Here is a 21782-nt window from a genome sequence, read left to right on the forward strand (position 1 = left end):
CTGGATGTTGTGGGGATAACCTGGGGTGTTTTCCAGGTCCAGCATGTTGCTTTGTCCCTGAAAACTGATTTAGTGAGTGGGCTGAGCATTGGGAGCTATCTTGATTTACATATTGTAGGTAGCTGGGCACTTTTATTAGTGTTCCCAACTTTTGTGCTGATGTCATTTGCTGGGGTCGGGAATGCTCTTTTTCTGTTGTACATCATCAAGGAAGCATCTCCTTGCTGCTACAACTACTTGCAACGAGCCTCCTGAAACATCGATCTTTGATCCGTTCTTGGTAGTCAGTTCCCACTGTAGATCAGGCCCAGGGATGTAAAACTGATGGCCCTCTAGCTGTTGGGGAACTACAAGTCGCATTATGCCTCTGCTTTTGGGTGTCATGCTTGTAACTGTCAGCTTTGCAATGCCTCATGGGACTTGTAGTAAGGCAGCAGCTGGAGGTCTGCCAGTTGGACTCCTGTGAGCTGGCCGATCCCATCTTAACAAGATACTTGGTTTACTGTTGGAGTTTGCACCAGTTTTCTAGGACCCAATCAATAAGCTGTTGGATGCCCCTTATAGAGTGCCGTTCTCTCTGGCAAGTCCTGCTCTTCACCCAAATCCTGGCTGTGACTTTACTTTGTCAAGCCATGTCTAGTTGTTCAAAATCTCTTAAAAGTAATCTAATCAACGCTGCAGGTTATTCCTTTGCTTATTGACTTGATGGTTATGTTAAAATTAAGTTACTTAGTTGCATAGTTAGTCAGGTTGATAAAAGACACAAGTCCAAGTTCAACCATAAGAAATAAAATAATATCGTACAATCCCATATACCCAATTCTATACCCACAGTTGATCCAGAGGAAGGCAAAAAACCCCAGCAAAGCATGATCCAATTTGCTACAGCAGGGGAAAAAATTCCTTCCTGATCGCCTCCCCCCCCCCCCCATGAGGCAATCGGATGTTCCCCGGATCAACTTTACCTATAAATGTTAGTACGCAGTTATATTACGTACATCTAGGAAAGTATCCAGATTTTTTTTTTAAAGCAATCTACTGAGCTGACCAGCACCACCTCTGGAGGGAGTCTATTCCACATTTTCACAGCTCTTACTGTGAAGAAACCTTTCCGTATTTGGAGGTGAAATCTCTTTTCCTCCTAGATGTAAAGAGTGCCCCCTTGTCCTCGGTGTTGACCGCAAATTGAATAACTTAACACCAAGTTCACTGTATGGACCCCTTATATATTTGTACGTGTTGATCATATCTCCCCTTATTCTCCTCTTCTCAAGAGTGAATAAATGTAGTTCTTCTAATCTTTCCTCATAGCCTCTTATCAGTTTGGTTGCCCTTCTCTGCACTTTCTCCAGATCTCCGATATCCTTTTTGAGAACTGGTGCCCAAAACTGAACTGTATATTCCAGATGAGGTCTTACTAATGATTTGAACATGGGCAAACTTATCTCTCTCTGGAGTCCATACCTCTCAAGACAAGAAAGGACTTTGCTCGCTTTGGAAACCGCAGCTTGGCATTGCATGTTATTATTGAGCTTATGATCTACCAAAAAGCCCAGATCCTTCCCCACTACGGATCCCCCCAGTTCTACTCCTCCTAGTATGTATGATGCATGCATATTCTTAGCCCCCAAGTGCATAACTTTACATGTATCAAAAACTAAACCTCATCTGCCACTTAGTTGCCCAATTAGACAGAGCATTGAGGTTGGCTTGTAAATTGGCGACATCCTGTAAAGACGTTATTCCACTGCATAGCTTGGTGTCATCTTCATCAATTGTGAAGCTTTGCAGGACGCTTCTCTTCTCGTTTGTGTTTTAAGTCTGTACATATCTGTAAAGTGCTGGACTGCAGAACCTTTGTACAAGAAGCGTTTTGAGCCATGTGGCCTTCAAGCAAAGTCTCTAGACAGGCTTTTGATAATGTTAAAGGCAGATGCAATGCCGGGCTTCTGTAGACTGTCAGTAGAGCTGTCTGTACCTCTGATATGGGCAGGCAGTTACTGAAGTCCAAAAAGATCAATGTACTATGAGAGCACTCCTAGTTCATTGAGAAAAACAAGCTGTCTGCTGCAATGGCTGGTGGTAGTTGCATTTCATAAAAGTCACAGAACTCCATGAATGACGTGGCCTGGTAGGTGGCGCCCCACACGACCGCGTTGTTTTTAAATTGTGACAGTGGGTACAGGGAGAGGATCCCCCCACCCGCTGTCACAATGGGGGATCAGACTGTTGCGCCTTAAAGTGGTTGTTGCGTCACTCTAACATGTATGCACCATCAGCGCTGTCTCCTAGTGTAGTGTCCCTCTCTGTATGTGATTTATGGGAAAAAATATGCTGTAAATACCTAATTTTAGAGCCACGATCCCTGATCACATGACCGGCCGGCTCTCTCCTTTCCTCCTCTGACAGAATGCAGCATGACTGGCCGAGATTCCCCCGTTGATGTCAGCCGGGAGAGGAGGAGAGAGCCAGCCGGTCATGTGATTGCGGCTCGTTGTGCTAAAATAAGGTATTTATTTTTTTCAATTTCTTTTAGTTAAAGCGGAGTTCTGACTTAAAAAAAAAAAAAAAATAGTAAAAGTCGGCAGTTACAAATACTACAGCTGCTGACTTTTAATAATCTCCTCTCATCACTACTGTGGCCTGTGGCTTTGCACTGGGATTGGCCGGGCAATGGTCTAGAACCTGTGACGTGTCCCAGATGATTGCCGAGAGGGAGGGGGGGACAGGTGAACTTCCTTCCGATGCCATGGTGCCCCAGGAGGAAGTGGGAGCTGAAGCCCTCTAAAAAGAGGGTTTCTGCCCCCCCCCAAAAAAAAAAATTACATGCGGCATGTCAGGGGGTCACCTTCCCTTAAAGCGGAAGTTCCATTTTTGGGTGCAACTCTGCTTTAACAAACGCTTTAAATATGGGCATAACTTAACATATTAATAAAGGTGAACTTATCCTTTAACAAGGGTGCTACTGGTGGTAAGAGCACCATTCTTCCTCAGCGGAAAAACCCTAATGGACAGACTGGAATATTTCCCTTTTCTGACTGTTAAACGTCTCTTTGGAGTTTCACTAATCCAAGTTTGGCTTTCAGCTCCCCCACAAGATTTGGACATTTAAATCCAACAGGAATCTGTGGCTGAACGGTTTCAGGGCCTTTATTGCAATTTGTTTCTCTGTTCCCTTTTATAATGGGGGCATTTGCCCCATCTTGGATCTCAGAGCTCTTAATGACTTCATTCTGGTCCAGAAAAAATCCAAATGAGTTCAGAAATTCTGTATAGAATTCCCCAGATCTGTCATACTTGGAAAATCTCCGGTTGAGGGAACAATTGGCATGGGCTTTTTCAGACCTATCTTTAACTGTCGATGTTACAGCCCTGGTGCCTAACCTGTGGCCCTTTGGTAGGTGATGTGCGGCCCTCGGACCTCAGCAGTCTGTGGGAACATTGATTTGGGTAGTAACATTGATTTCTACTGGCATCATGTAAGCTCATCCCTACTCCCAAGCACTGCATACGTTGAACATTATGTGCGGCCCTTTGATGATATCAAGGGCCGCTTTTTGGGCCTCTTTTTAGCTCATAAGTTGACAACCGCTGTTGCAGCAATTCGGATGGTTCCTAAACTTTCAGAAATCGTTGCTTGAAATAACTCACTGCTTGGAGTTTCTGGGTCCTAAATTACAGTATGTCAATGGTTGGCTCTTTTTCCCCAGTTTTACTCCAGACCTCTACAATGCAATATTCTGTCATGGTGGAACAAATTGATCTTGTCTCTAGACAGACCGATTTGTTTGTCACCAAGGACCAGGTTGTCCCTGGCTCGGTGGCTCGAGGGTAAAGCTCTGGAGTTAAAGAAGGCCTTGTCTCTGTGGAGTCTGAGTCTTTGCTTCAGAAACCACTGTTTCAACCCATTAAGAGACGATCCTTTCTCTCTGCTCTCACCCACAAGGTGTTTTTCTTTGTGGCCATCACCTTTTATGAGGCAAGTGTCTGAACTGGCAATTATCTTGATGGCACTACCAATCGACTTCTGTACAACCGTCCTGTTGGATTTTTGCCACTCGGAAGTCTCCCTGTTGTCAGAATACAATAACTCAGTGGGAAAATTCTCCCATGGCTAATTGAGTCATTTCTTTAGTTCAACCTGTTGGTTAGGCCCTCGTTCACATTGATTGCGCCTTTTGAAATTGTGCATCTGAAATCGTATATTTTCAAAGCTGCATGTCAGTGTGACTTGGAAGACATGGTTCCATAGTAGGTGAGGTTGAAAAAAGACACAAGTCCATCAAGTCCAACCTATGTGTGTGATTATATGGCTTCATGCACAAAAATCGCCAAAAGTAGTGCAGAAACTACTTTTGCAAATCAGTGCGGTGGCGCAAAATCGGCATTGCATCATTTTGAACAGTGCCACTGTCGCAATAGGCTGCGTCTTGTCATTCCATTTGACCTGTCAAATCACATGACAAGTCGCTCCAATGTGAACCGGGGCTAAAAAAAAAAAAAAAAAACGAATAGTGTATAGGCTGCTTATGATAGATTAGGCATGTTTGTCTTGACTCGTTACATTTTGATTAAAACTATAATTTTTATAATAGGGAAAAAATGCAGTAAAAGCAGCCTAGAGTGTATTTTAGTTCATATATATATATATATATATATATATATATATATATATAACCATTATCCATTCTCTAAATACATATAACTGGTTTTACTTTTAGGCCCCCATATACACTGCCTTTTACAGGTGTGTGTGTGTTTTTTTTTTTTTCCCCCCTAAATTCTCCATGTTGGCATATGTGTGCATGCGCGCACACACAGGTGTTTAGAGGCTGTTTAACAGTGTCAATGGACACATTAGCGGGGCTCAGGAGTGATCATGCATGAGTCCCCCCTTAGGAAGCGGCTTCCCATGGAGGGCACTGTACAGAGAGGAGGGGCCACACAGTACAATTCCATTGCACAGAGCAGATAGGTATTGACATATTTGTTATTGTTTTTTTTTTTTCTTTTACTTGTAACTTGTATAGCGCTAAAAATGCCAACTGAATCCGCTCAAGGTGCTTTTTGTTCAATTTCGTCCAGGTCCTTCAGAAGAGGTGGATCTTAAGTTTTTTCCTGAAGGCCCGATGGTTTTCTTCCATACGGATGTTAGTTGGTAGAGCGTTCCATAGCTGTGGTCATTGGACTGCAAATTTTTGTTCTCCTTTAGATTTGTAGCGGGACTTGGGGATGTGGAGGAGATTTTGATTAGATGATCGGAGGGCCCAATTAGGGGTGTAGTGTTTTTATTTTCTCGCATAAATATTGAGGCGCGTTTCTTTGTGTGTGAGGCAGAGGGTCTTGAATGTTACCCCGATCCTTTACGGGTAGCCAATGGAGAGTCCTCAAGGCCGGAGTGATTGGTTCAGGTTTTTTCCTGTTATCAGTCTTGCTGCTGTGTTCTGGACGACTTGTAGATGAGAAATCTGTGTATGTGTTATTTTGATTGATTGTTTATATTTTTCCATCAATGTCTGTTTTACAGCCTTCTCTAAATCCTGAACATGACAAAGAAGTGAACCAAAACAAGTCTCTCTCTGCTGGAGTGTGGGGTGAGTCTGTGCTCACGATTTCTGAATGGGATCTGTCTGCTACCTGAAATATGTTTGTTAGTACTTTGATGTTATGAAAGTTTCCAATGTGGACTAGTTATGATTGTATTTTTTTTCCACGGTCTGCTCCTGTCTCGGGACTTGCCACTATATCAACCCTGAGGCCTGGATCACACTGATGCGATTTCAGATGAGACTTGGGTCACACTGAATCACATGGCAATGGAAATGACATTGATTCCAATGGTGCTTGTTAACATCAATGCAGCCGCTGCAATACTATTTGGGAAAGGGTCCTATGCTACTTTGGTGCTATGGAATGTGCAAAACGCAACTAAAGCTGCATCGGTTGCACTACATAATTGCGTCAATCGTATTGCAGTAGTGTTAACAGAACCCAAAGGGGTGTTTTTCTTTTTTTTGTCTGTAAATTTGCTGTTTTATTCAAAAACGCATGTTCCATTTTATGCATGATCAGAAATTGTAGCCCTATGGCCACACATAAATGTCTTGCTTTGATGTCACTCAATCCATGTCAATGTCAATCCGCTTCCTAGATGGAAAATCCTTTTTAAACAAATAATAGTGTTTTATAGTGTTTTCAATGTTCTTGACATCGGTAGACTCCATCCTTGCATACCCTGCTTTCAGTGCGCCTCGTTCTTTGTGAGTCTAGAGCACTCTTCCTCAAGCACTTCAGCCACTGATCCTTCTTCCCATTACACATCCATGTAAATGTTCTTGATAGGACAATTATGCATTTAATATTCTCCCTAGTGGTGATGGTCCGGCCTAGAAGCCAATTACTAGACCTGAGCAATGTCACATGACCAGGGAAGGGATGTCAACACTCTCCCAGTTCGGCAGCACCAATGGCAGGGGAGCAATGTGCTACGAGGGACCCTAATGAAGGTGAGTATCGGTAGGTCTGGTGCCCTTTATAGGCACAGTGTCGCCATGAATGGTCAAGGGTACAGTATCTCTTTACAGAAAGCCTATTCTGATTTAAAAAAATAAATAAATTGTGTGTATGTATATACACACACAGTGCCTTGCGAAAGTATTCGGCCCCCTTGAACTTTGCGACCTTTTGCCACATTTAAGGCTTCAAACATAAAGATATAAAACTATTTTTTTTTTTAAAAATCAACAACAAGTGGGACACAATCATGAAGTGGAACGAATTTTATTGGATATTTCAAACTTTTTTAACAAATAAAAAACTAAAAAATTGGGCGTGCAAAATTATTCAGCCCCCTTAAGTTAATACTTTGTAGCGCTACCTTTTGCTGCGATTACAGCTGTAAGTCGCTTGGGGTATGTCTATCAGTTTTGCACATCGAGAGACTGACATTTTTGCCCATTCCTCCTTGGAAAACAGCTCAAGCTCGGTGAAGTTGGATGGAGAGCGTTTGTGAACAGCAGTTTCCAGTTCTTTCCACAGATTCTCGATTGGATTCAGGTCTGGACTTTGACTTGGCCATTCTAACACCTGGATATGTTTATTCGTGAACCATTCCATTGTAGATTTTGCTTTATGTTTTGGATCATTGTCTTGTTGGAAGACAAATCTCCGTCCCAGTCTCAGGTCTTTTGCAGACTCCATCAGGTTTTCTTCCAGAATGGTCCTGTATTTGGCTCCATCTTCCCATCAATTTTAACCATCTTCCCTGTCCCTGCTGAAGAAAAGCAGGCCCAAACCATGATGCTGCCACCACCATATTGGCAGTGGGGATGGTGTGTTCAGGGTGATGAGCTGTGTTGCTTTTACGCCAAACATAAAATTTTGCATTGTTGCCAAAAAGTTTGATTTTGGTTTCATCTGACCAGAGCACCTTCTTCCACATGTTTGGTGTGTCTCCCAGGTGGCTTGTGGCAAACTTTAAAAACGACACTTTTTATGGATATCTTTAAGAAATGGCTTTCTTCTTGCCACTCTTCCATAAAGGCCAGATTTGTGCAGTATACGACTGATTGTTGTCCTATGGACAGAGTCTCCCACCTCAGCTGTAGATCTCTGCAGTTCATCCAGAGTGATCATGGGCCTCTTGGCTGCATCTCTGATCAGTCTTCTCCTTGTATGAGCTGAAAGTTTAGAGGGATGGCCAGGTCTTCGTAGATTTGCAGTGGTCTGATACTCCCATTTCAATATTATCGCTTGCACAGTGCTCCTTGATGTTTAAAGCTTGGGAAATCTTTTTGTATCCAAATCCGGCTTTAAACTTCTCCACAACAGTATCTCGGACCTGCCTGGTGTGTTCCTTGTTCTTCATGATGCTCTCTGCGCTTTAAACAGACCTCTGAGACTATCACAGTGCAGGTGCATTTATACGGAGACTTGATTACACACAGGTGGATTCTATTTATCATCATTAGTCATTTAGGTCAACATTGGATCATTCAGAGATCCTCACTGATCTTCTGGAGAGAGTTTGCTGCACTGAAAGTAAAGGGGCTGAATAATTTTGCACGCCCAATTTTTCAGTTTTTTATTTGTTAAAGTTTGAAATATCCAATAAATTTCGTTCCACTTCATTATTGTGTCCCACTTGTTGATTCTTATAAAACAATTTTTTTTTTTTGATCTTTATGTTTGAAGCCTGAAATGTGGCAAAAGGTCGCAAAGTTCAAGGGGGCCGAATACTTTCGCAAGGCACTGTGTGTGTGTGTGTGTGTGTGTATATATATATATATATATATATATATATATATATATATATATATATATATATATATATATATATATATATATATATATATATATATATATATATATATATATATTCGCGTATAAGTTTTTCAGCACAGTTTTTTTTTTTTTGTGCTGAAAATGCCCCCCTCGACTTATACTCGAGTCACCTTTTTGCGCCTGATCTCCTGGACTTTTGGTACCCGGTACCACTTGGCCGCAGGTCCTCTATACCCCAAACTTGACACACATGTAGCCCAACTCTACAAGTGTGAAAAGTTTTGTCTGGGGGACCTACAGCCGGGGAGCACCGATTTTTCAAACCCGGGCACCCCTTCCATAAACTCCCATGTTAAATGGTAATTTTTCCGGTATCTTTGGGGACCTGTACCGCCTGGTCATAGGAACTTGGCGCACTCAACGAGTGTGCAAAGTTTGTTGTCTGGGGAAACCTAAGGCTGTGGAGCACCGATTTTATTTATTTTTCAAACCTGGCACCCCTTTCATAGACTCCTGTGTTAAACGTCAGTCTAGGCATGGGCACAGTGAGGCATGGACACCCTAGGCTTATACTCGAGTCAATATGTTTTCCCATTTTTTTTTTGTGTGGTAAAATTAGGTGCCTCGGCTTTTATTCGGGTCGGCTTATACTCGAGTATATACGGTATATAAGATAAATATAATTCCCTGAATAATTTAGTAGAACTAAAGGTAAAGCTTTATTTTCCCAGGGCGTCTTTCAGGACAGCACCTCGAGATATTGGCTCCTCCCTCTCCACAGGAAACACCTTCAATCCAAATCTTTAAAGGGAGGCTCCTCCCAGCACACATCAGTTTTTTGTGTTTCCTCCGACCCGGAGGGAACATCTTCCAGAGGGGAGTGTGTTTGTTTTTTTTTGTTGGTCCAGTGGGATCGCTTCCCTCGTACCTGTCAGGCATCTGCCTGTGAGACGTCCGCTACCCGTTCGGTGGCGGTTAGTAGCCGGGCTCCCCCTTCCACGGTAGCGTGCTCAGTGGAGCCAACGAAAAGCTGGGATGGCGGCCGCTGGTGTGATGCGTCATTTTCGGCTAGAGGAAGGGGCGGGGCGGGAGCTGGTGCTGATTTCCTTCTTCCGGTCCGGCGCAACGGCGCTTTAGGTCTCCGGAGAAGGTGTGACAAGCCACAGGGTGAAGCGCTGGCGTTCTGCGATGGAAACCGCAGAGAATCCAGCGGTGGGGACAGGCACAAGCACCAGCAAGACCTCAGCAGGAAGCAGCACAGTAAGTGTCCTTCCTTTTGGTTTTTCTACCTAAGTTTTCTTAAGGTGGAGGGTCGGTCTCAACTTCCCCCCCAGTGGCTTGGGGGGGCCTGTCTGGGCACTGGTTTGGCTACTGTCTTTTACTAGTGCACCTTTGCTAGGGGACCACATATGGGAACAGGGTTCTCACTAGGGTCCCCCTACTTTCTTCTGTGCTTTTTTTACAGGCTAAATCCGACAATAGAAGAAAATGCCCATCATGTAGATCAAAGATGAGCGATAGCTGGAAGAAAGTACTGTGTAAAGCTTGCATTGATGTTTTAATTCAGGAGGAATCAGCCGCCATGCGGGATGATCTGATCTCCTCAGCGAAAAAAGAACTATTGAGCACGTTTCAATCTATGCGTGATTCATTAGTTGCGCCTTCCACCCCTCAAGCATCCACTTCCCAATCTTCGCAGGAGTCAGGGATTGTACCTGAACTTGTTATGATTGAGGATTCAGGTACCAGGGACCAACACGGTAGTGAGGACTCAGAGGAATCAGAGGGGGAGGTGATAGAACAGCCCTCAAAGTTTAAACTATCCCTGGAGGAAGTGGAAGGCTTAATCAAGGCCATACATGTTACTTTAGGCCTGACTGAGGGAAAAAAGGGATTTAACCTTACATGACCGCATGTATGCGGGTCTAGGTGAACCTAAAGGGCGGGTCATTCCGGTTCATGCAGTAATTTCTGAGGCCATAGTTAGAGAATGGCAGGATCCAGAAAAGAAGCCCTTTTTCCCTAAAGCTCATAAGAGGCGCTTTCCTTTTGAGGAAGATTCAGCAGCAGTGTGGAACAAAGTTCCTAGACTAGACGCGGCTTTTTCGCAGGTGTCCAGGTCAACAGACTTGGCCTTTGAGGACATGGGGGTTCTTAAGGACCCCATGGATAAGCGTATGGATCTACTCTTAAAGAGGGCATGGCAGTCGACTATGAATGGTCTAAAGCCTGCCATGGCTACAACATGTGTGGCCCGCAATCTGGAGTTCTGGACGAACCAGTTGAAAGCTCATATTTCAGCTGACTCATCGAAAGAAGAGATTCTGGATTCTTTTTCTACCTTAACCACAGCAGTAGCCTACATTGCAGATGCTTCAGCAGAGGCTATAAAAATGTCAGCTAGGTCCGCGGCTCTGGCAAATTCTGCCAGGAGAGCGCTATGGCTAAAAACCTGGCCAGGGGATGCGGCATCAAAAAACAAGTTGTGCGGCATTCCTTTTTCAGGAGACCTCCTGTTTGGTCCTGAGTTGGATAGCATCTTGGATAGGACCACGGATAAGAAAAGGTCTTTCCCTGTCAAGAGAAAGAGGCAACCCCCCAGACGTTTTTTTCGTCAGCAAAGAGGGCAAGACAAAAACAACAAACCCCAGGGGGATAGGAGAGGTTGGGCAGCCCAAAAGGGCAAGGAGAAAAAAGGAATCCTTTTCAATCCTCCTGCGCAGCCCCAGAAGTCTCAATGACTCGGTGACCCGGGTCGGCGGAAGATTGCAGAAATTTCTTCCGCGGTGGTCAGAGGTAACCACCAATGGTTACATTCTGAACACCTTGTCCCGGGGGTACGAGATAGAATTTTCAGAGGCCCCACCGCAAAGTTTCCGGGTAACAAACCTCCCAAAAGATCCACTAAAATCCCTGGCCATTAAATCCTCTTTAAAGGAGCTCATTCAGCAGGGGGTAATAGTGCAGGTGCCTCAGGCAGAACAAGGGTTGGGGTTCTACTCCCATGTGTTTCTAGTGAGGAAACCCACGGGAAAGTTCAGGATGATCTTAAACTTAAAACCCTTGAACAAATCAGTCAAGTACAGGAGGTTCAAAATGGACTCTATTTTTTCGGTAAGGAATCTATTGACGCCAGGTTGCTTCATGGCGTCAATAGATTTGAGGGACGCCTACCTACACATCCCAATCGCTCCGCAATCTCAGAGGTATCTCAGACTAGCGGTAAGGAGAGGAGGGGTGGTCCAACACTTACAGTACAGGGCTCTCCCCTTCGGGCTCTCATCCTCACCACGGATATTTTCCAAGGTGATGGCAGAGGCTTTGGCCCCGCTTCGTCTACAGGGGGTGGCGGTAATCCCGTATTTAGACGACCTATTGATTTTTGCCCCATCAAGGGAAAAACTGCTGATAGACTTGTCCAAGGCTCAGAGTCACTTAGAATCCCTGGGATGGATTCTGAATCTTCAGAAATCATCTCTAGTACCCACTCAAGAAATTATTTTCCTGGGCTATCAGGTGAACTATTTGAGCCAGAAAATGTTTCTGCCCCTAGAAAAGAAAACCAAGGTCCAGGAGACCATTTCTCGACTCCAGTCCAACCAACCCATAACTATAAGACAGGTAATGTCGGCATTAGGGGTGTTAACCTCGACCATGCCGGCAGTACAGTGGGCGAGACTGCATGTCCGGTGCCTGCAGAGTTTTCTTCTAAGATCTTGGGATCACAATCTCAGCTCCCTGGACAATCTTGTAAAGATTCCATCCCGGGTAAAAAGATCCCTTTATTGGTGGAAGAACCAGCAGGTCCTCTCGAGGGGTCTGTTGTGGTCTTTTCCAGTGGAAAAAAGGTTAACAACAGATGCCAGTGCGTGGGGATGGGGAGCCCACTTGGAGAAGGATTTCATTCAGGGCTGCTGGTCAAAAGAGGAGTCGGTTCGGTCCTCGAATTGGAGAGAGTTACGAGCGATCTCATTAGCTCTACAGAGGTTTGCCCCAGATCTTTTAGGCCACCACGTTCAGGTGTTGACAGACAATGTTACGGCGGTAGCATATGTAAACAGACAGGGGGGCACCAGAAGCAAGCCCCTACTGTTGTTGGCCGAAAGCACCTTGAAGTGGGCAGAAAAGAACTTACTATCCCTCTCAGCGGTGCACCTGAGGGGATCCCTGAACGTGGTGGCAGACTTTCTGAGCAGACATCAGGTTCGGGAGGCGGAGTGGTCATTGAGTCCAGAAGTTTTTCTAGAAATCTCCAACAGGTGGGGTCAACCGGAGGTGGACCTGTTTGCCTCGAGAGAGAATGCCCAGGTGCCTCGATTTTTCTCCCTGGACAGGCGGGTCGGGTCCCTGGGGATAGATGCTCTGGCGCATCCATGGAGATTTCGCCTTTGCTTCGCTTTCCCCCCTTTCCAGATTCTCCCGCTAGTCCTAAGAAAGATTCAGAAAGAAGGAGTCCCAGTAATTTTGATCGCTCCTTACTGGCCCAAGAGAGCATGGTTCTCAGCAATCCTAGGGATGGCGACAGAACCATGTTGGCATCTTCCTATCAGGTCAGATCTTCTGAGGCAGGGTCCAGTATTCCACCCGGACGTATCCAGACTCTCCCTTGCAGCTTGGTTTCTGAAAGGAAGATCTTAAAAGATAAAGGTTTTTCAGATCGGCTGATCTCTACCCTGTTAAATAGCAGGAAGAAAGTCACAAGAGCCATCTACGCTAAAGTTTGGAGAGTATATACGTCCTGGTGTAATGCTTCAGCCAGGGAGCCGAGCAGTCTTATTGCCATTCTAGAGTTCCTGCAGGATGGAGCGGACAAAGGATTAGCAGTCAGCACCCTAAAAGTGCAGGTGTCCGCCTTGGCAGTCTTCTTGGAAAGATCCATAGCCTCAGAGCCGTTGGTAGCCAGATTTTTTAGAGCCCTCTCTAGGGCTAGGCCGCCACGGGTCAAGGGCTTCCCTAAGTGGGACCTATCGGTGGTTTTAAAGGCTTTAGCAGTAAAGCCTTTTGAGCCTTTGGGTGATGCGTCTCTTAGGGATGCTACCTTGAAGGTTCTTTTTCTGGTCGCGATAACCTCAGCTCGCAGGGTTAGCGAACTACAGGCCCTGTCAATAAGGGAACCGTATTTTTCGTTATTTTCTGATAGGGTTGTGCTTAGAACAGACCCAAAATTCTTACCTAAGGTAGCCTCAGCGAGCAATCGCTCTCAGGAGATTGTGCTACCCACTTTTTGTTCCAACCCCGTGGGGGAGAAAGAATCTTTTTTTCACATGTTGGATGTGAGAAGGGCTTTGCTATGCTATCTCAAAATAACAGAGTCCTTCAGATGTTCAGATTCACTATTTATTTTATTTGGGGGCAAAAGAAAAGGCCACCTGGCCTCAAGGGGCACCATTGCCAGATGGTTAAAATTAGCTATCAGGGAGGCTTATTTGCATTCAGAGTTAGTGCCGCCAGAAGGGATTTGTGCTCATTCTACACGTGCGCTTGCAACTTCATGGGCAGAGAGAGCTGGTACCACCCCGGACCAAATATGCAAGGCGGCGATGTGGTCAAGCTTTAACACCTTTGTACGGCATTATAGGTTGGATCTTATTTCTGCCAAGGATCAAGCATTTGGCAGAAAGGTCCTACAAGCTGTTGTCCCGCCCTAGGGTGGTAAGTCTCTGGTATCCTCTCGAGGTGCTGTCCTGAAAGACGCCCTGGGAAAAAGCAAGTTAGGCTTACCGGTAACTTGTTTTCCAGAAGTCTTTCAGGACAGCAGCATCCCGCCCGTTTATGTAATTATTAATGTGCCACGCTGTGACTAACCTATGTGTTTATGTGTTCCAGCCGGGGCCGGAGGTTTCTCGGTAACAACTGATGTGTGCTGGGAGGAGCCTCCCTTTAAAGATTTGGATTGAAGGTGTTTCCTGTGGAGAGGGAGGAGCCAATATCTCGAGGTGCTGTCCTGAAAGACTTCTGGAAAACAAGTTACCGGTAAGCCTAACTTGCTTTTTCTGTGCTTTGGTTAAGGGAAGGTTATAACCCCTGTAAGTTTATTTTTGTTTTGTCATTAGTGTCCCATTGGCAGATTTCTCTTTACTTCTTGCCCCAAAGCCAAAATAGGAAGGGAGAGGAAATCCCTTTAAAGTGAGGGAATTCCTAGTTCAGGTCCCCAGGACTACTAGGGAGGGTTAATCGTCCTAATGGGGCGACAGTTAGCAATAAAAGCCTGACAGGTGTTTTAATCCCTCTACACTAAAAATGTTGTTATACTTCAAGTGTTGGGAAACCTACAACAGTAAAATCAGTCTGTATTTGCAGTGAAGTATTTCTGTTATACTCGCTGTGGAACCTAAGGGGTTCCAGCTTTGGTCCCATGCATCCTTTCCTACCACCTCCATTCCTTTAAGGGACTGATGATATCCTGGATATGGACTGATACACCTTTATCGCCACAAATACAACTTGGACTTTTTAAGATCCACAAGTACACTTCCTTTGTTTCGAATGTTGAATGGCTTTTTGTTTAGTTTCAAATATCGATGGTTCCCACACTGGGCAATGATGAGCCACATCTCGCACGTTTGGAGAAGTTTCAAATGTGATTCATTTACCAATTAAGGGTGAACAGCAGACGCTTGCTAATGTACCATAAGGCCCCATTTACACCTGTGCATAGCGTTTTCAGGCAGAAAGTCGCACAATTTTACCGCGATTTTTGCCGTGATTTTTGCAGTGTTTTTTACTGCCTTTTTGCCGCAATTTTTGTAGGTCAAAAGGTCATCAATGTAAAAAGCAGAAAAATGCACAAATCTGCCTAAAAAAATAAAAAAACTTGTTTGAGCTTCAGGCGTTTTGGAGCTTCTGGATTCAGGCGTTTTGGAGCTTCTGGATTCAGGCGTTTTGGAGCTTCTGGATTCAGGTGTTTTGGAGCTTCTGGATTCAGGCGTTTTGGAGCTTCTGGATTCAGGCGTTTTGGAGCTTCTGGATTCAGGCGTTTTGGAGCTTCTGGATTCAGGCGTTTTGGAGTGGAGATGTGAACCATCTCCATAGAGAATAATAGAGTTTTTCAGCTTCAGGCTTCAAGCTACAAACCGCTCAGGTGTAAATGGGGTCTAAGAGCACTATATATGATAAGGACATCCCTCCCTGCGAGTTTTCTAGTTGTATTTGTACTTAACTTGCCATATAAGACTCCACTCACATTTTCAAGCTGGATACATAATGACTGATCCCACGTAGGATACCCTTATGGTCTTCATAAGCCACTAGCCACAAACAGTGGCCCATTGATTGCATCACCGTCGGCTGTGTAGATCTCTCATCACTGTCCAGTTTTGGCCACATGGGGGCGACATTGTCCACATTGTGTGGTTTGGCTCTTTTTTTCATATCCAGGAGAAGGTCTCTTGACGGACTTTGTATAACATATGATTCTAACTAAATCTGGAATAGAATTCGCCATGGAATCCCTTTCTAAGGAATTTTCTGCAACATTCAGCCAGGAGCTATAAATTATCTTGTACTCGGAGGAGACACTCGTACATAACTATTGATTTTTGCTTACACATATTGTACCCCCCATTGGGGCACATACATTTAAATATATATGTGCTAAAATATTTGTGTTTTTCTTTTGAGAGAGGAGGTTGATTATACAACTTCCCTGCAGCCGCTTTGGTTGTGTGTATTTTGTAATTGCCAATTATGCTTTTAATGAAATGGATAGTGGGCTTTGTATTGTTTAGATAGTTGTGTTTAATAAAGCTGATTTCTATATAAAGCTGATTTCTATATTTCTATACATGTCAGATCACTAGGTCCTGTTACAACTATCTATAGCTACAACATACAAAGTGTATAATTGAGGTTGAGCTCAGTCAGGCTTTTATGTTTCCCTTTTTCTCAACCTAAGGTGTTAATCCTCTGCATTGTGTAAAAATGCTGTTTGATCCTGTCTTCTCTGATCCTCCCTTTTATTTCATGCAGAATACCCTTTGAATTCTAAATCTAGAAGTTCTCGAATGCTGGTCATTAGAAAAGGGATGAAAGATGATTTCTCATGGTCTGGGTATCCGATTACAACAAGTAGTATCCGCATATCGCCCGCGAAGAATGGGATGGACATCTCTAAGGATCTAGAACCGAAGGATTCCAGTCCTACTAAGGTAGTGAAAAGCACAGAATTGACTTATGTTTGTTAAATGCGAATGCAGTTGTACGTATGGGCAGGCCAACCCCAAGAGTCAGGTATCCTAAAAAAAATTGTACCCCTCCCCTATATTTTTAACACTGGGCCGGTTCTCTGATTGAGATAGACACACATGTGCAACACAGATACATAGCTGTAGGCAATATTTTCCTGTGCATAATTTCAGAGGGCATGGGGTTTGCAAAAGCGATGAGGGTGTTGCGCAGGGGAATAAAGCATGTTACCAACCAATTCAGATCATGCATATGATGAAATAAGCATGAGCCGGGATGACCTTCAGTGAAAACTACTTATCGGATCAATGGATCGTATAGGCATCTGCCTTTCTATACACTTTTTTTTTTTTTTTTTTTTTTTTTTGCTGTAAAAGAATACGGCACTAAACCCAATCCAAAAAATTAAGTAGAATATTTTCAACCTTCGTGAGTGGTCCTATAAATCTCTTTGAATAGCAATGTTGGGTTGCATATGCTGAAATATGTTAAAACTCTGCTTGGCTGACTTCCTTTTTATGAGGGTGGAAATACTGGCTCTATAGTCTACATCAAAGAGATGCGATTAGCGGACTGTTGCAAAAAAGAGTCCCATCATGCCTCTGCCTCTCATGCTTGTGGCTGTCAGTCTTGATATGCCTCATGGGACTTGTAGTTCTGCAACAGCTGGAGGTCCGCTAATTGCATATCCCTGGTCTACATGATACTACTGCCTGTAGGATGTAGGCACACTCCCCTGTGCATTCCCGCTATAGACTAAGTACCTACTGTATGTGCCAACACATCCAGAGCTGCCACTCAAAAATCTTTGCAATGTGTAATCCACCCCAATCGTCACTGACCCGCACCACTCATGAACTAATGCTAAACGGCATGCCCATTGGTGTATGCAAATAAAATTAATTTTGGGAGTTGTGCATGGGGAGCAGTGCGACCGCAGTATCTATACATTGCACCCATCAGAGAAATGTGCAGCCAGCACCATGCAGATAAAGCCATACACCTCCAGACTACAGATTTTGGAGATATCGTGTGTTTCTTCTCCTCCCTTGTCTGGCTCACAGGCTGTTTCTAAATCCTGCATGTTATCAACAGAAAAGCCGGCAATAAGAACCTTGGTGGTTTTCCTTCCTTTAAGCACGACCAGCCCCATTCCTTGTTTGGAAGTAAGACGCCCTCTGTGTGCGGTTTCTTGGTCTGGTTCCAATGCGCCTGCCTTCCCCTTTCTGGCTTTTCCATCCCGGTTGATCTCCGGTAGCGGATTTGTGTCTCTCCCCCTCTTTTTTTATAAATGAATACATTTTTAGCAACTTCTCGGGAAGAACATGACAATCAATTATTGAACCACTAGCCCCTGAAGAAGAGGTTTAATTGCTACAAACCGTGAAATGCGTCAGAAGTCCACTGATCCAGTTCACTACTGGCCAGACTTAAGTGGTTGTCTTTTTTCGCATTTGCATCTTATCCTGTTTTTGTGCTTGTCTAACGTATATATGCATCCCACTGCGACTTTTCCCAAAAAGTCATTTACCTATTTTAATTTTAACTTTTTCCAATACAAAATTATATATTTTCTATAATAATTTTTGTCAAGGAGTTTCTGCCTTCCAAAGTCCCACAAGGGAATTGGCTCTTTTTTGCATGCACCTATCGGTGAATGATCTCTGAATCATTTCAAGCTAATCTCAAAGGCAAGCAGAGCTTGCCTAGAGGCAGCTGTAGTTGCTTGTCAACACAGACCCATAGAAAGGCTTGGGAGGAAGGAAAAGGGGCACACAGCTTGACTTTTCCTGGGAAAGTTAAAAAGTACATTTTAATTCAGTTACCTTTTAAAGTGGATGTAAACCCCAAAAATTGTTTTTTTGTTTTTGATGTCACAATGTAGAGTATAAGATTCCCTATCATCTGTGCCCAGTTTTGCCACACAGAGTTAATCCAGCGCTGAGCAATCCTCTTTTAATGTTCAGTGAAAATTAACAGAATTCCAGATAAAAACTTGCCAAATTAAAGTCCGTTTCTCTGTTCTTGCTTTGTGTTACAGGTTTTCTTTATCGTACATCACGGGACACAGAGCGGCATTCATTACTATATGGGTTATATGGAGTACCTTCAGGTGTAGACACTGGCAATCTCAAACAGGAAATGCCCCTCCCTATATAACCCCCTCCCATAGGAGGAGTACCTCAGTTTTTCCGCCAGTGTCTTAGGTGTTAGTCATGGTTTAGCTTGCCTCCACATCCTTGGGATTAGGTGAGCTAACCGGTTCTGTCCAAAAAAGCCTCAGCGCTAAAGTGGTCAGTAACCGGACCCCAAACCCTTGGGGTATAGCCCATAATGCTTTTCTTTTTAGAGAGCTGGACCCTGGGCCCAGAACTTAGAAACCTTTGGGTGCCTAATGTTTCTGTTGCCAGAGTGCTATATGGGCCCAGGACAGTGGATCCTTCATAGGAACCCAGGGCCTGAAGGTCTAGACATCCCCACCGAGATGGGGGAAGATTGGGCCTCTTGCTTGGCAAAGTCCTGCGGCATGGAGCAGGTAAGTGAGGGGAAAACTTGCGGAACTTGGTTCTTAGCAGGTTTTTTCTGGGGGGTCACAGGGGACATGCCTAAAGTTATGCACTGCATCTGGCAAACTAGTCACATATCATAAAGATAGGATGGCTCTATATGTATTATTCCCCATAAGATGTGACCTCCCTTGTAGTGTTGGAAAAGCATTGAGTGGGGCCTGTGTGATATAAAATTATATGTGTGTGTCAGAGAGCTGTGCTTACCTGCAAGCCTCCAGGCGATGCTCCATTCAGTCTTCCTCCTCACGGCCTGCAAAGCAGGCAAAACGCTGACCTCCTCATGGTTCCAGGCTGCAGGCTGCAGTTTGCTGGAGCAGAGAGGTCCCTTCCTCCCAACCCCACCCCCCCCCTGTCGGGAGGGGCATTTCCTGTTTGAGATTGCTGGGGGGGAAGGGCGGGTCAGTGGTTTAAGGAAGGGGCGGCCCTTCCTTGTTTGTTCCATATAGCTCATTCAATACTTTGGAACTGAGGAGGAAAGACCAGAACGGCAAGCACGGGGCGCCGAGGACACACAGTGGCCAGAAAGAATATTGCAGTCTTCAGAAGACTGTTTTCAAGCCTAGGAATAGGCTGTTTCTTTTCCATCTCATAGTTTTTCTTGCAATACTACTCAGGGGGACAGAATGTTTTTTCTTTCCTAGATTTGAAAAAAAAAAAAAAAAAGATTTTTTTTTGGGAAAAAAAAAAAAAAAAAAAAAAAATATAAAAAAAGTGTCATCTAGGGGAGAGGAAGCATTTTTTATCCCCCAAACAGGTGTTTGGGCATTTAACTATTTATAAGTCCCAGGTACCAATAAGTAGCAGGTGTACCTCGGTATTGTACCATGGCATCAAAAAACAAGGGTACAAGAGGTGGGGATTCCCCCAGAGAGTCTGAGGTCTCGGACAAAGCTATGCCGCTGCTTTCCCCACAGGGAGCCTTGGGGCCATCGGGATCTGGGGCTGGAGCTGACGCGGGTCAGTCCAACCCTAAGATGGTCACGGAGGAGGTATTACTCACCTCTTTAAAAGAGATGCAGAAAAGCATGGGTAAAATGATAGCCGCAGCTATGCGGGGCAGTAAGCGGAATAGATCTCCGTCGCCCGAGCGCGGACCCTCAGAAGAGGAGGTCCTTTCCTCAGGGGAATTGGACGACCTCTTGGACAAGGACCAAGTAGGTTCAGGGATCGAAGATCCGGATACAGAGGAGTCTGGGGCAGTCTCCCTGAGGGAGAGCTGGTGGATTCAAGGATTGTCGGACTTGGTCCATAGGGCATTCAACTTGCCAGTACCAGATCTCCAGGTATCGACGGTTTCAGCTTTGGGCTCACTGAGGGCGCCTCAAAGCAATGCTGTGTTTCCGATCCATCCTCTATTAGAGGGAGTTTTGTTCCAAGATTGGAACAAGCCAGATAAGATCTTCTTACCACCTAAGAAGTTCTCTGTCCTATATCCTATGGAAGAACATTTTTCCAAAAGATGGGCTACTCCTGCAGTGGACGCAGCCATCTCATGTGTTAACAAATCGTTAACATGCCCTGTAGAAAACATACAGGTGTTCAAGGATCCAGTTGATAAGCGCTTGGAAGCACTACTTAAGAACTCCTTCACTACTGCAGGGGCAGTAGTACAGCCAGCTGTGGCTGCGATTGGGGTCGCTCAAGCATTATCGGATCAATTTAAGCAGATGCTTAAACTTATTCCTGCCCAGCAGGCAGAAGAATTTTCGGATGTCCCTAAGGCCATATGTTTTACGGTAGACGCAATCAAGGATTCTATCCAGCAAGCGTCACGTTTATCGTTATCCCTTATCCATATGAGAAGACTCTTATGGTTAAAAAGCTGGGAGGCTGAGCCCCCATGCAAGAAGCTCCTGGTAGGGTTCCCCTTCCATGGAGGACGACTCTTCGGAGAAGACCTAGATAAATACATTCAGACCATTTCAAACAGCAAGAGTACTCTCTTGCCAACTAAGAAGAAGGTTCAGGGGCCTGCGTTTAAACGACAGTATTCCCCTGGGCAGGGGCCCTCTAATGCCAAGCAGTATCGACGGCCTCCTGCAAAAGCAAACTTCGGCTTCAACAGCAGATCACAAGGACAGGCTGTTAGAGGCAAAAGGCAGTGGTTTCGCAAACCAGCAAAACCAGCCCCCAAGCCAACCTTATGAAGGGGCGCCCCCACCCACGAAGGTGGGGGGAAGGCTGCGACTCTTTTCAGAGATTTGGGAAGCCAGCATTCCCGACGAGTGGGTACGGTCTTCCGTGGCCACAGGCTACAAATTAGATTTCCTAAGGTTTCCTCCTCCTCATTTCCAGGAGTCGAGGATTCCAAACGATCCGCCTCGGATTCCGGCCAGTCCTGGAACAGGGGCTGGGTTTCTACTCCAACCTATTCATCATCCAAAATCCAATGGAGATGTTAGGCCAATTTTGGACCTAAAGATGGTAAATGCATATCTAAAGATCCGCTCATTTCGGATGGAATCCGTGCGGTCAGCAGCTGCCACACTCCAGAAGGACGACTTCATGGCGTCCATAGACATAAAGGATGCCTACCTTCATGTTCCAATTTATCAGCCACATCAAAGATATCTACGCTTCATGGTGGCTTCGCGTCACTTCCAATTCGTGGCGCTTCCCTTCGGGTTGGCTACGGCCCCCCGGGTGTTCACGAAGGTCCTAGCTCCGATCCTAGCCAAGCTAAGGATCCAAGGGGTCACGATCCTAGCATACCTGGACGACCTCCTAGTCATAGACCACTCGTCT

At 44.9% G+C, this 21782-nt stretch overlaps 1 protein-coding gene across 5 annotated transcripts in view; it reads left to right on the forward strand.

Annotated features, from left to right (window-relative positions):
• GPBP1 (GC-rich promoter binding protein 1) overlaps positions 1–21782 on the forward strand; it is a 54299-nt gene that overhangs the window by 13838 nt on the left and 18679 nt on the right. For all 5 annotated transcript variants that reach the window (XM_040339613.1, XM_040339625.1, XM_040339618.1 and 2 more), the window contains exons 5-6: positions 5528–5594; positions 16252–16430. In XM_040339613.1, the coding sequence (XP_040195547.1) occupies positions 5528–5594; positions 16252–16430 (246 nt within the window). The remainder of the gene's footprint in view (positions 1–5527; positions 5595–16251; positions 16431–21782) is intronic.

The sequence above is a fragment of the Rana temporaria genome, chromosome 1 (assembly GCF_905171775.1).
Source record: "Rana temporaria chromosome 1, aRanTem1.1, whole genome shotgun sequence".
NCBI classification, from domain to species: Eukaryota; Metazoa; Chordata; class Amphibia; order Anura; family Ranidae; genus Rana; species Rana temporaria.